This window comes from Lagopus leucura, unplaced genomic scaffold (assembly GCF_019238085.1).
Source record: "Lagopus leucura isolate 7727_CA_CO unplaced genomic scaffold, USGS_WTPT01 Super-Scaffold_1, whole genome shotgun sequence".
NCBI classification, from domain to species: domain Eukaryota; kingdom Metazoa; phylum Chordata; class Aves; order Galliformes; family Phasianidae; genus Lagopus; species Lagopus leucura.
This window is the reverse complement of record NW_024962250.1, coordinates 1,302,961-1,317,353: the sequence shown is the minus strand read 5'-3', so window position 1 is coordinate 1,317,353 and position 14,393 is coordinate 1,302,961. Positions and strand designations below refer to the sequence as shown.

At 36.4% G+C, this 14,393-nt stretch overlaps 1 protein-coding gene across 1 annotated transcript in view; it reads left to right on the top strand.

The window, feature by feature from the left end:
• SHANK2 (SH3 and multiple ankyrin repeat domains 2) overlaps window positions 1–14,393 on the top strand; it is a 344,135-nt gene that overhangs the window by 53,911 nt on the left and 275,831 nt on the right. The window contains exons 4-10 of the mRNA XM_042868615.1: window positions 986–1,189; window positions 2,827–2,898; window positions 3,470–3,578; window positions 3,846–3,997; window positions 4,776–4,943; window positions 8,241–8,357; window positions 12,243–12,320. Coding sequence (XP_042724549.1) covers window positions 986–1,189; window positions 2,827–2,898; window positions 3,470–3,578; window positions 3,846–3,997; window positions 4,776–4,943; window positions 8,241–8,357; window positions 12,243–12,320 — 900 coding nt within the window. The remainder of the gene's footprint in view (window positions 1–985; window positions 1,190–2,826; window positions 2,899–3,469; window positions 3,579–3,845; window positions 3,998–4,775; window positions 4,944–8,240; window positions 8,358–12,242; window positions 12,321–14,393) is intronic.

Below are 14,393 nucleotides of genomic sequence, written 5' to 3'. Positions count from 1 at the left end.
AGCACTGTGTGAAATTTTGCGCATCTTAACATAAGAAGGACATCAAACTGTTAGTGAGCATCTGAAGGAAGGCTACGAAGATTGAGAAGGGTCAGGATGGCATGAGGAGTAGCTGAGATCCCTTGGTCTGCTCAGCCCAGAGCAGACTAGGTTGATGGGAGGCCTCATAGTGATCTGTAGCTCCTCGCAGGAAATGGATGTCAGCACCGAATTCTGCTCTCTAGTGTCGGCAACAGGACCCCAGGGAACAGTATGGAGTTGTGTCAGGGGAGGATCATGTAGGGTATTAGGAAAAGGTTGTTCATCAGAGGTGGTGGATATGGTTCCAAGCCTGATGGAGTTCAGGAAGCACTTGGACAACATCCTCAGACATGGGGTTTGGGTGGTCCTCTGTGAAGCCAGAAGCTGGACTCAGTGATTCTTGTGCGCTTCTTTCAACATCCTTCATTATGTTCTATGAAATACTTAAACTTCTTAAACTCTAAAGTTTCATATTGCTCAGTAGCAGAGAACTTGCAAAGGTTTCTGAGTTTTTCAAGTCGTCTGCTGCCTCACATCAGAAAGTTCCTTTCACAAGCTTACCTCAAGATAAACTTATTTTAACTGACTACCATTTTTCTGTGAAACTCTTGCAGATCAGACTGGTCATCAGAACAGCCTAGAATCAAGTGGGTGGTTAAACCTGTAACATCCCTTCTTTCACTTGGCCTTTCTAACTGATTTGCCAAGAAGGCATCTTTTCTTTGAAGAAGGACTTGGTCAGTGAAGTTTATGGAGTGACTTGAAATGTCCTGGGTTTTCATGGTGTTTGTGTGCTAGATATTATAGAAGAATGAGTGTCTGAAATATAATTCTATTGATGTATATTTTGTCATGGCACATACAGATTTAGTGTATATATACAACACTCATATATTTTATAGCATAAGATATTGTTTGAATATTTTGTCATAATTCAGATCTTTTCTCTCATTTTGCTTTGCAGAAATGCATTAGATTTAATCCAGAAGCTTCAGTGTGGGTCGCAAAGCAACGAATTTTGTGCACTTTGAATCAGAGTTTGAAAGATGTCCTGAATTATGGACTGTTCCAGCCAGCAAGCAATGGTAGAGATGGAAAGTTCTTGGATGAGGAACGACTTCTCAGGGAATATCCACAGCCGGTGAATAAAGGAGTTCCTTCCCTAGAGGTATTTTTAGATGAAAAATCTGAAATAATGTTGTATTGCTCTGTTACAGATTATACTGCAAACTATATTTGAGGTTTCTGTGTGCACCTGAATTGCATTTGGGAAACAGCAATCAGCAAGTATGAACTTGAACTCTTTCTCTCAGAAGTGCTAGTGTGTGCTTGCTGGTGCAGTTGTCCTACATGTCACCCCTAAAAGTCTGCAAAGAATCAGACCCTTGGGGAGATTTGATCTGGGGACTTTTGTCTCCTGAGGACATAGGAGATGTGTTTTAGGAGAGTAGTCTGTGATTTAAGAAAGAATTGTAAGGTTCTGGATTAAGATTTTGGGTATGTGATTATGTTTACTCAAGTAGGGTAACAGTTGCTTAATAATAGCTATTTGTTTCTGCCAAAGGAGGGTCTTTCTGTGAGGAAGCTAGGCACAAAACTAGCATTTAATTAACATTAGTATTGATTGTATGACGGTACATCATCCAGTAATAATCTGTAGTTAATAAACTTTCCCCAGTATGACACAAACGAAAGAAAAAAGAATCAGGGTCCAGAGAGAGTTTTGAGTCCTGTATTGTCCAGCAGTTTATTTTCTGAAAGTCGATCTTTGATGTTCATATTATAGCCATAAGCAAAATAAATAACTGCATTATTTTCTCTGCCATGTTTGTTCCAGAGTTTTGTTTAATAAGCGTTCAGTTGGTAAAATTATTCTCACAGCAGTTAAAGGGTTGCAATGCGCGGGTTAAAAGTGGGCTTTTATAGAATCTGGTATTAAAGCTTCCTACAGTGTAGTCTTGTTGTCCAGCAAATGTGCTGCATTCTTTGAACTGGCTATATTATGATGAGATGATAACAAATTATAACTATGTAAACCCCATGATTCTGGCCACAGATGTTTCCGTGCTAGCCGAAGGGTAGCAAACTGCACACAGAGACTGAATTTCAGACAAAAGAGACAATCCTGCGAACCTCACCCACAGGACCAGTCCCATTAAACATCAGGAGAACTGTTCCCATGTTCTGCCCGTGTTGATTTTACAGGAGTTGTTTCTAAAAATTTAAATTTTAGAAGTGCTAAGCTGATATTTTCAAATATGTTTTTTTTTTTTTTTTGTTTAACATGACTCTTTAGGCCTTCTGTTATTATTTTGTATATAATATATATATTATATAATATATAATATATATATTGTATATAATATATATATATAATATATTAATAATATATTATAATTATAATAATTTTCTATTATTATTTATGGCCTGAGACCATAAATAAAAGTGCTGAGATGCCCTTAGGAGTAAGCTCCTTTCACTGCAATTCTTGCTCATTTATGTAGATTCTGGAGACTGTTCTCATTTCCCATATAATTCCACTCATCTCGGTACATTTATACAGGATAGACATTTTGCTTACATGAACTGTACAACTATAATAACTCATCTTTTATGCATAGGGATGATTGTAGGTGAATATTCAAAATAAAATAAAATAGTAGGTCTTTTTAATGAATATTACTTAAATCTACATACTTTGGATAATCCTTTCTGGTGAAGTCAGAAATGTTTTTATTGCTAGATTTTAAGCAAAATATGACATTTTAAATTTTTGTATATTTGTTTATTGTTTCTTCCTCTCAGTTTCGATACAAGAAAAGAGTGTACAAGCAGTTCAATCTTGATGAAAAACAGCTGGCCAAACTTCATACAAAGGTATGCCCAGTTTACTGGGGAAGTTAGTAAATGCCTACTCAGAAAACTAATGTGTCTGAGAAACTGGAAATAAGAAGTTTATTGCCACCTGAGTGAATTGCAGAACAACAAGCAACATGTGTTTCCCACAAAGACAGGGATGTGAATTGTGATCTGTGAGTTTTGCTCATAGAAAAATACCTGTGTTTGACTCTTACACAGGTGTACAAATAATATCTAATGAACATTTCTACACAAACACAGTGTGTTTTTAGCATGCTGCAAAAACGTGATCTCTGTCTTCAGACTCATCTGCTCGTCTGAACAATAATGATTACCTTACCAATCTAATTTGTTACTAAATTAATATTTCATTCATTTTTTGTTAAAACTATCAACAACTGAATCTTATTGTATTTGATTCCTGAACTTTACAAACTGTAGGATGTATTATCATGGTAAAAATTTGGTTCTTCAAGAGTGTGAATTAGTTCAATGATGACAATGTACATACAGTGACAGAATATTTCACTTTAAGTCAAAATTTTCCTTTCCAGTTAGATGATGATTCATTTGTCACTCTTTATTTCAGGCTAACTTGAGAAAATTTATGGATCATGTCCATCATCTCTCAGTGGAAAAAATCACAAAAATGTTGGACCGAGGACTGGACCCCAACTATCATGACCTAGAAAGTGGAGGTCAGAACAATAAAAGTAGCAGCATAACATTGGGTTTGCTCAGCCTAAACTGATTAACAGGTTAAATCTCATGCATTCTATGTGTTGCCTTTGCATCTTTAGCCTAAAGGTATCTTTATGGTTTTGCTGGCCAAGGGAGGAAAATGATCATTCATAATTTTTGATCAGTACTTTTAACTTAATATTGTATAAGATTTTAAAGCAAATGCTCTTTATTTTATAAATCTGATCATTTCTTTTTCATGTATATACTACTCTCTTCTTCAGAAACACCACTAACTTTGGCAGTTCAACTTGACAATACAGTAGAAGTGATAAAAGCTCTGAAAAATGGAGGAGCACATTTAGACTTCAGAGCCAAAGATGGAATGACAGCTCTGCACAAAGCAGCCAGAGCCAAAAACCAAGTAACCCTCAAGGTAGATGCTTTCAGTAGCAAATTATACATTACTTTATGCAGAAAAATATATAAAGGAGAATGCTTTCATCCTCAATGGGTCCATTAAGTTGTGTTTGTTCTGGTGCATTATAGTCTTTCAAATCTTATGATTTGATTTCAATAAAAGGTCTTTTTACTTTCAATTCTTGATAGGGGAAAAAAGTAGTGAAATGTAAACTTATTACTGATTGATAGATTGGGACAGATCTGCTTGAGGAAATAGTGATAGTGTTATTACTGCTTATCTCTTGGGAAGCAAGTGCCAGTAAAATGGATTATGCATTGTATCTTCACAGTCTTTCCTGTTTTCTTTCATATTTTAACAAGTATTCTTAAATCACCTTGATAAACTAGATTCAATCTTATGTTTACGGCATTTGCTTATTTCCTTTTGACAGATATTCAAATTATTTGGTATATTTGATAACGTATTCTGTAAATGAAGAAGTAAATGCTTTTCAAAGGTGATGAAGCATTTTCAGAATGTGAGTTCTGAAATTTGTATAATATGGAAACTGTACATTGTCATTCATCCTTACCTTGTTATCCCTGTAAATTCCTTTAGGTTCTACTTCTTTTGAAGTCATTCCTTGCTTAACTTACTCTTTGTCACAGCCTATTATTTCAGCTTTTAAATAAATGAGCTACAAGTAGACGTAACAAATATCACCTTCTGATTTCTTTTTCAGGGAGAAAAGCCCCTTTTTACTTGTAAGTCCCTTCAAAAAGCAGTTTTCGCTGTTTCTGTTTGTTTTCAGACTCTTTTAGAGCTGGGAGCATCTCCTAACTACAAAGACAGCTGTGGCCTGACACCGCTGTACCACACTGCTGTTGTGGGGGGGGATCCTTACTGCTGTGAACTTCTTCTTCATGAACATGCTACAGTTAGCTGCAAAGATGAAAACGGATGGCAAGAAATTCATCAGGTAGGGAAGATTAGTTTTTGTTTAGAATTCAAATTGTACTGGGAAATGTAATCTTCCTGTACATTCTATGTGCAGAAACATACTGTATACATTCTGTGTCTGAACGAATACCATTTCTATACATTCAGCCCTTGCACATTCAAGCATGGAATTATTGATTATTGCTTTGCATCCTGCTTTTGCAAACGCTTACTGTAGCTTTTGTTGCAGAAATTGTGCTGGCTGCTAATGACATTTATCCAAAGGATACTTGGATATGTGAGTGTCTTAGAGACACTCTAGTTAAAAGAAAGAAAGAAAAAAAAAAAAAAAAAAGTAAATCGATCTTTTGTTAGCAACTAAATGATAATTTCCCTGGTAAAACTTTTTGTCTGTTAAACATACTCTCTTCTTTCTTTTTGAACTTTACAGGGAAGATTTAGATTCAGGATTCTGCTGCTAGAATCATGTAGTATGTTGTATTGTAGGTAGTTAAATCCTCACAAACTCATAATCTGAGTTCAGTTTTAATCCCTTGCATATATGGAAACTGAGATTCTAATTGTTTTTCTTCTGCTGTTTGTACATGGTGTTCTTTGTCTTTTCTTATAACTTCCCTGGTGGATAAAAATGGGAATATGTGGTATGAAAACAAACAAACAAAGAAAAAAACCCCCAAAACTTTTTACATTCCTACTTAGGTTATCTAGGCTCAGTTTCTCTTCTATACAAAGTTCATTTAGTACACAGCTATGTTTCTTCTTTTCTTTGAAAGAAATGGAAGATGGTTTTGTTACCTGGTTTGGGGAAAGAATCTGAAAAAAGTTTTTATTTAGTGTGTATGTGTGTTTAAATCTGGATTGTTTGGATCTATCTAGTAAGAAATAAAAAGAATTAATGCACTGTCATAATTTCTGAGCCTCTGAAGGAAATGGATTGTATAGATTGAAGTATGTAGGTTGCTCCGAAAGTAATGCCTCCTATTTGTTTCCATGGAAACTACAGCAGTAACAGAGAGAACAAAACCACTATTTGATAGAGCAAATTCCCATGCGCAAAACACTTCTTTTTCAATTCAGTAATCATGAATTCATGCAGATGAGCTGATCATGATACTCTTCGTTTCATGATGTGACTATTGTGCATAACCATCCAGAATGTGGCTTATCTTTCTTGACGCAGTCACCACTGCTGAAACACACTACTCACCACCTCACTGTGTTCACATACACTGGTCTCCCCATAAGCATTCAGCAAACATCGATGAACATCAATGGTTGCCATTGTTTCCACCTGGAGGAATTCCAACTGCACACGTTTGCTTCTTATGCATGTCCATGTTGGATGACAATTTCTAACACTGCCCCTGTGCTGCCATCTGTTGCACAGCAACAAAATGGAATAGAATATTGGTGGGAAGGTTCAACCTCTACTGTCCCACTACCAGCATCTGCTTCTGATGCTGTCGGCCAACATCATAATGAGATAGAAGGCATTACTTATGGAGCAGCCATTCTCCTAGCATTCGTCAGTGAATTAAGGAAGACAGTGACATGATACAATCACATATATTGTCTGCATGAAGAAGGCAAGGTTATTTTGCATGGCAAAGAAATACTTTTTAGGGAGTGTGTTTTTAATTTTGTTAGAAAATCTGCAGAAAATAAGCCTCCAAGCTGCCCTTGTATTAATGGCAAAAAGGTAAAGTGTTCTGCTGTGCAGTAATAGGAGTAAACTAAATATCCTCTTGATATACTCATCCCTTTCTGTTGACTATAACAGGGAGCCCTCATTAACAGTTTGGACAGCTCACCTAACATGTATCCCCCCGACAAGGGAAATGCGTTTCCCTTGTATTTGTTGTCTTCCAGAGCTCCCAAAAAGCAGAGAAAACATTTCTGTCAGATTGGCAAAGAAAGGAAGAAGGTCAAATCCTGCTCTAGCAAGGAAGCAAGGCAAGAGAAGGGCCTGGCTTTAGTCCAGCTTGTTGTATTAAGAATAGAAAGTTGGACACCTGCACATTCATATCCAGATGTTGACTGACTTTTAGAAGCCGGAGAGAGCTGATAGCTAAATATGGCTCATTATACATTTGGTCTAATATCCAGTCAGAAACACAGCTTTGATTCGGGTCTGTTTCTCCCTTTTGCACAGTTTCAGTTGCTTGCTTTCTGTTGCTCAACCTTAAACCTTTCTGTTCTAACATCAGCTGACACGATTTTGTCAAATAATGTGTAAATAAATAAACTAATAAAATGCTGGGGAATTTTCTTTCTATATGATGAAATTTGAAAATTGAAGATGGTGTGGTAGTAAATGTATTAGCCTGGGATTTGGGAAATCCAGTTCACTCCCAGATGTGTCACATTTAATCTTATGTTCAGCAGTACACTTAATTCTTCTGATTCAAATTGCAAGATGTGCAGGTGATATAATCCCCAGTGAAGTCAGTGTAATTAGGTACCTACAGCGGAGTGTTGTATATAAGCATCTCTCAGTTTAGATTCTGTGTTATTGTATAGGAAAAATACTAATTTGAGACTGTTAAGGTAAAAATATTACGAACATTAAGATGCTCAGTTGGTGCACTATAAAGAGGAAGGGAGGCAAGAACTTGAGACTAATGAATGAAATGAATGTGATTTTTCTCAAACTTCTTTGCTGATCAGGGAAGTTTAAAATTTTAGTGGAGTCTCTTTCTTTATCAGTTTATTTCCAACTATTTAAGGTCTAATGTTTTACCTCTGTGACTGAAAGTAACATTTGACAGTGTTAGAAGTTAAGTGGCAAAACACTTGAAAGGAATGCTCTTTAGGATCTTGTGTACATGGTGCATCTGCTGACATCACAGAATCTGTTTTTTTGAACTACTTTGACCGCGTTCTTGCAAACCTTAGGAGCGGAATTTGAAAATCTGATCGCCTTTAGTGCCATCTAGTGGACAACTTCCCAAAGATTTGTGGGGCAAAAATCTATTTTCAGTCAACCATCAGACATGATGAACATAATAAGAATATTGGTTCCGTTTATGTATCCTATCTAAGAATATATTATAAAAATATCAACATTTGTATTTTACTGATAAGTTACTGATAAGGATGTGCTTAAACTTTTGCACAGATTTAGTGTACCTGAAATGCACATAACTCAGTTTTCAGACGTATATAGATCTGAGTCTTGTCATGCAGTCCAGGGGTGGTTTTGAAAGTTAGGTCCCAAGTAAAGTAGTATCTTCTCTGATAAAAGTCACTGACCTGGAATGCTTAACTGATGCAACTAGACTGTATAATAATGGAGACAATACGCATCTCTTAATAGGCTTGCCGATATGGACATGTCCAACATCTGGAGCACCTTCTCTTCTATGGTGCTGACATGTGTGCGCAGAACGCATCGGGAAACACAGCGCTGCACATCTGTGCTCTTTACAACCAGGTGAGCAGGCACCCACCTTCCCTGCTTTTGAACAGTGGTCCTAGAAACTAGAAAATACATAATAAAGCACATTCTATTCTATTATCATTTTATTCACTAATTACATACGAAGGCTGCTCATCTATGGTAGCAAGATTATACCTATTCACTGGAAATGCTGTCAACATCATGTATTACTGAACTGTGTTTTTTAGTATCATATCTGACTATGGACCTATTGCTGTTTTGTTGGAATTTAAATTAGAATTAAATAAGAAATACGTAGAAAATACTGTGGAGGTATATCTCTAGATTGTACAGAAGATATCTCATTCCTTGCTGTTTACAGCTTGTATAGTCATTTGCAAATAAAAGAACCATTTTGATTTGATAACATTCAACATGCTTTATATGTATAGTGAAGAGGGAATGAGTTCTACAACTGTGTTAAAATACTGCATGTAGAATGTTGCATTAAATTGAAAAAAACACAAGTCATGAGATGTGACTCTAACTAACAAAAAGCTGTTAAAGCATCTGTTTCTTAATTAATTACCATCTTGCCTTTTCTGAAGTCTTATCAAAGCAGATCCCTCAAGTATCTCTAAAATAACCTCGACAGTTTTAAAAATAGGTTTTGGAGAATAATTTGACAATTTTCAAGTCTGCTGGCTTGATGTGTGCGTCATAATTGAAATAAATTCATAGACTCCTGTTGTACAAATCTTCCTCAGTAATGCTGATTATTGTTTGAAGTATGCAGCATAACAGTGGGTAACGTGCCGCTATGGGATTGCTTGTTGCTCAGTCTGCAAGCTTTAACAGGCCATTAAGTACCCAGAGCAACTAGGTTAAGGTTAGCATGTTTTCTTCACTTCTATAGTCACTCAAAGGTTCTGCAAGTTAACACTTTTCAAGATTTCTATCCAGAAAAGTAAAATTCACATTCTCAGCAAAAATTTTACTTGTAAGCTTCACATCAGGAACTTGATACACAACTAACTGTAAGCTCTTCTGCTGAGTATTTTAAAAATATATTTTCAAACTTCATTTATTTTATTTTTCCCAAGTAAGAATTTTGAAGTTTGGGTCATAGTGCACATATAAACTTAAAAACGTGAACTCGTCTTTCTCTCATATTTTTTAAAATTTTATATTATTTTAACAACTTATTGCAGTATTTCAATAGCTGTAGCTGTTTACAAGAACACACTTTTAGCAAAGGTTATACGGTATGAAAATTGGAATTTTTTGTGTACAGATGTATTGTTTTGACCCTGGTGGAAAAAATCATTCTGTGGAACACTTAGCCCTTACTGAAATTTCATCTACAAATCATGGGTATTTTTGAAGCCAGTTAAATTTGGCTCTGAGATTGGAGTTTTACTGCAGTGTAATGATTTCCTTTCCTTAATTAGGAATACGTAGATTTTTTTCTCTAGGTGCTGTGAACCGTAACCTGTATTAATGTTTTCAGTGTCCTTTTTGTTCAAAAGTTGTTGTTAACTAATGTGGAAGGAAGGAACTGTGACCTTTTTTTGGCTGAAGAGGACAGGAACAGCAAAATTCTTTTTTCCTTTTGATTCCTGTAGATGGAGTCATTACCCATTGAATTTTTCTCTTCCATCTTTCCCCAGGGAATTTTCTCAGGATTTCAGCAATTCTATTTTCCTAAGTTCGAGCTAAATGCTCATCTGAATACATTCTTGCTTTTTAAAGTTGTTTTTTTTTTTTTTTGTTTTCTTTTGTTTTGTTTAATATTCACTAATACAGAGCACAGAAAAAATAGTGAAAAAAAATTTATCTAGGTATTTTCATGTTTAGAGTTACAGATAATACACCTTACGTACAGATATCAGTGCAAGCAAATGAGACAATTAATTATACAGTAGAAACACTTGTGATGAGAAAACAAAACTGTTGTGAAATATGACCAGGTATGTATAATACCCTAAGATCATAGAATCATGGAATGGTTTGGGTTGGAAGCGACCTTTAAGATTGTCTAGTTCTAGCTCCCTACTCTAGACCAGGTTGCCTGGCCTTGAATGCTTCCAGGGAAGGGACATCCTCAGCCTTGCTGTGCAACCTGTGTCAGTGTCTCACCACCCTCAAAGTAAAGAATTTCTTTGTAATATCTAGTCTTAATCTACCTTCTCTAAAACCACTTCCCCCTGTCCTGTTGCTATGTCCTTCAAAAAAGCCCCTCCCCAGCTTTCCTATAGGTCCCTTTCAGGTACTGGAAGGCCACTGTAAGGTTCCCCCGGAGCTTCTCTTTTCCAGGCTGAAGAGTCCCAGCTCTCTCAGCCTGTCCTCACAGGGGAGGTGCTCCAGCCTTCTGATCATCTTTGTGGCCCTCCTCTGGACCTGCTCCAATAACTCCATGTCCTTCTTGTGTTGAGAACTGAACACAGTACTTCAGGTAGGGTCTCATGAGAGCAGAGTAGAGGGGCAGAATCACCTCCCTCGACCTGCTGGTCACGCTTCTCTTGATGCAACCTAGGATACGATTGGCCTTCTGGGCTGCAAGCACACACTGCCAGCTCATGTTGAAACTTTCATCAGCCAACACCCCCAAATACTTCTTGTTGGGGCAGCTTTCAAGCCATTCTCTGCCTAACCTGTATATGTGCTTTTGCTTGCCCTGACCCAGGTGCAAGCCTGATGAAGATGAACAGTAAAGATGATATACAGGAAATAGTCAGAAAGTGTAGTATTTGAAAAGCAGGCTAGAACCACAGAAGGTTTCTGGCAGATTACAATTGGTCATATTTTACAACAGTGTAGTCTAGTGACTTCGGGGTACTATGTATTAATGTAAAAAGAAAAATGTTTTCAAAGGATTTCATTTGCAGATTTCTGCAGTTCAGAAGGATTTAATTCATGCATTTCTCTTTTCTTTACAAGAAAGATCACATTTGGTTTGCTCTATTAACTATTAATAATTTTATAGAGAAGAGAGAGAAAGTAAGCCTCAAGACTCATACATTAAATGTTTAACACTTGTAGCAGAAATGCTAAGTCACAATTTGAACCAGTGAATGAATTTCTGGTGATAAGGCAGGGCCAACACAGGGGAGCTCAGGTGTATGCAATGTGCCTGAGTGACTGGAAGGGGTGGAGCCAGGATCCTCCCCTTCCCAGACCTCATTTAAGCGTTGGCAACAGTTCTCAAGGTAAGCAGCTTCTTTCTTCCCCCCTCCCCCCTATTCCTTTGGCTCTTAAATTTGAGCAAATCCTCACTTGCTGTGGCCTTGTTCCTTGGCTCTCTTGCTGTGCTTTCCATTGTGTTACAGCACTGAAATGAGTGAAAACCAAACCAAAATAACAAAAATGCTTCCCCTCCCTCACCCCCCTCCCCCAAAAAAGCAGCAAAACATCTGAAACAAGAAAAATAGGAGGAAACAAGCACAAACCCAACCATCAAACAGAATAAGCAAATGGAATTGGTAAAACTGCTTTGTTTAATTTTCAACAGTAGGGGAGTATGCCCTTTATCACAGGTACCTTACTGTTCCTTTAACAGTACTCTTATCCCTACAGAATAGGCAAAAACTGCATGGGAGCCAATTTTATTGTTAACAAATATGTTTTCTGTAAGATCTAACCTCTTAAGTATGAAATTTTCAAGGTACAGTTTAAAAAAAAAAAATTAGTAAGATGTTTACAACTTACATTCCTTTTTTTTTTTTAATATAATTTTGCAAGTTATTTCTACTCTACACAATTCAAAGAATGTAAAGCCCTGTCAAAAATACTAAAAACGCTACTTTAGTAACTTCATTTCTTAAACTTGTATGCATATTTGACGTTGCTTATATAAGAAAATACATACCAAATGTATCTCGTAGAATCAACCTCTCTTCAGGATTGCTATTAAGTAGTTTACTTTTCTACCATTTTCAGGAGAGCTGTGCCAGGGTGCTGCTATTCCGTGGAGCAAACAAGGAGATTAAGAATTACAACAGCCAGTCTCCATTTCAGGTAAAAAACAAACACACACACACACAGAAAAAAAAAAACCCTGAAAACGAATGCCCTTTCTTTCTGCTGCACATCAATGTCTATATTTTTTGTAGACGTTATTCACACAACCACACCAACCCACCCCAACAACGAAGAAAAACCCCCCAACTCTTACTTTTTTGTAATGTGGTTTGTGGATTCTTCATTCTATGGATGTGGTGCCAAAGAACTGGGATATGTTTCAAGGACAGGGTTGAGTTGAGTGCCCTATCAGTTAAAATAGTTGAATTGTCATCTCTGTCTCTGCAAGGAAAGTCTTTCTCTGGATTAGTCAAAATTTGCTAGATGTTTTTTCATTATTTGCTTATATTAAAGTACTTTCAGAAAGCTTAATTAAAAAACTAAATGGAAGAAAATTGTCCGAAAGAGTTGCCAGGTATGTCTGACAACCTTAAGCCCTTATTTCTGAAGCAGCCTTAATTAGTCTGGTTTTCAGTAAAACATTCATAACACAAACTGGCATGTGAGAAATAGAGATGAAAGCTGCAATGTTTTAAGAAAAAGTAACAGAGAAAAATCTATTCTGCAGAAAAGGGTGCTTCTGGAAGACTGATGGTATAGTTGCACTAAGTGGAACTGTCTTCTTTTGAAACATGAGGGGACCATTTCTCAAAATCAAGTATTCTTTAAACTGTAAGAAATCCTGACTTACCCTTGCACACTCTGTCTCCCACTGCATTCTGGTCCTTAATTAGATAATCTTGGCTTAGAATAATAATAATAATAATAATAATAATAAAACCCACACACACATGCACACAAGTGTGAGAAAAAAGCCACCCATGAAATAAAACACTTTTTCTCTCATTCTTTGACAAATGAAATTGATGGAATATTTGCTATGTCCACGTAGGTCTCTAACTTAGTTTCCCAATGTTATTAATGCCTGTAAATATTAGACTCTTAAAAAATAGCTTGGGCACATAATCCCACATTTGTTTAATTAGTTCTGTAATTTGAAGCTTTTCTGGACATAATTTGTATCTCTCAAGCTTCAGAGTTCTGCCTGCAAATTCCAGCCAGATCATTGTTTTCTCTGGGGACTGTTTTACCCAGACTGGAGAAACAACATATGAATTTAGGGACCATTTTCAGGCTGCTAATAGTTTGACTTCTAAATATACACTAAACACAAATTCACAAAGTTGTGGATAATATTTATCACTGCACCTTATATTTAGAGAGTGATTTAATTGGATGATTAAAAATGGAAAAGAGGGATCTCTAATGTTTCAGTGGGTGAATTCCAGTGTCATTTGTTACTTTGAGAGACTAGATTATTTTATTTCTGTATCTGAGATTCACTTTTCCTTTTGTTTTAGGTGATTATGTAGGGAGGTTGGTTGGAAAGCAAAGCAATTTCTGTTTGTCTTCCTCTTTCTACTTAATGCTGCAAATTTGTTACTTTTCCTCTGAAGTTATGAAAACATTGAAAATGACAGAATATTCAATCTTTGTAAATGCTAGTACTGATGATTATAGGGCCTCAAGGAGTGAAGGATGACTAGCTAAAACCAAATAAAATTGGAATAGCAAGTGAGCGCAGAGACAGGAGAAATAACCTTGAGAGAAGAGACTAATTGTGGAGGTGCACATGCCCTTAGGGAATAAAATGCTTCTATTTCTTATCATTTAGTATGTGCTAACACTTCTGATATTTGGGCTTCTGTCACACCCTCTCCTAGTATAAACAGAAGGACTGAAAATTAGGTTGGCTTTGTTCTATCATTGCCTTTTTTTGAGCATGTGGATGTGGAAATTGTTTCCATCTTTTTACTTCATTCTGTCTTGTAGGTGTAAGGAATGTAAGAAATGATTTAGTTTTTCCAAATGTAGTGAGTAGAGAAACCCTGGTGGCAGCATTGTAATAAAGCAGCATTAGAATTAATTCTTTGCCATCTGTCTGATGCTGACCCAGTCAATCAGACACCACAAGTGGAGCTGTTATAAAATTATGCAGAATCCCCTTGAGTTAATAGGATTTTGCATACTAAAATTGTTTACTCATGTAATCAGTAGCAAGGAATGTTG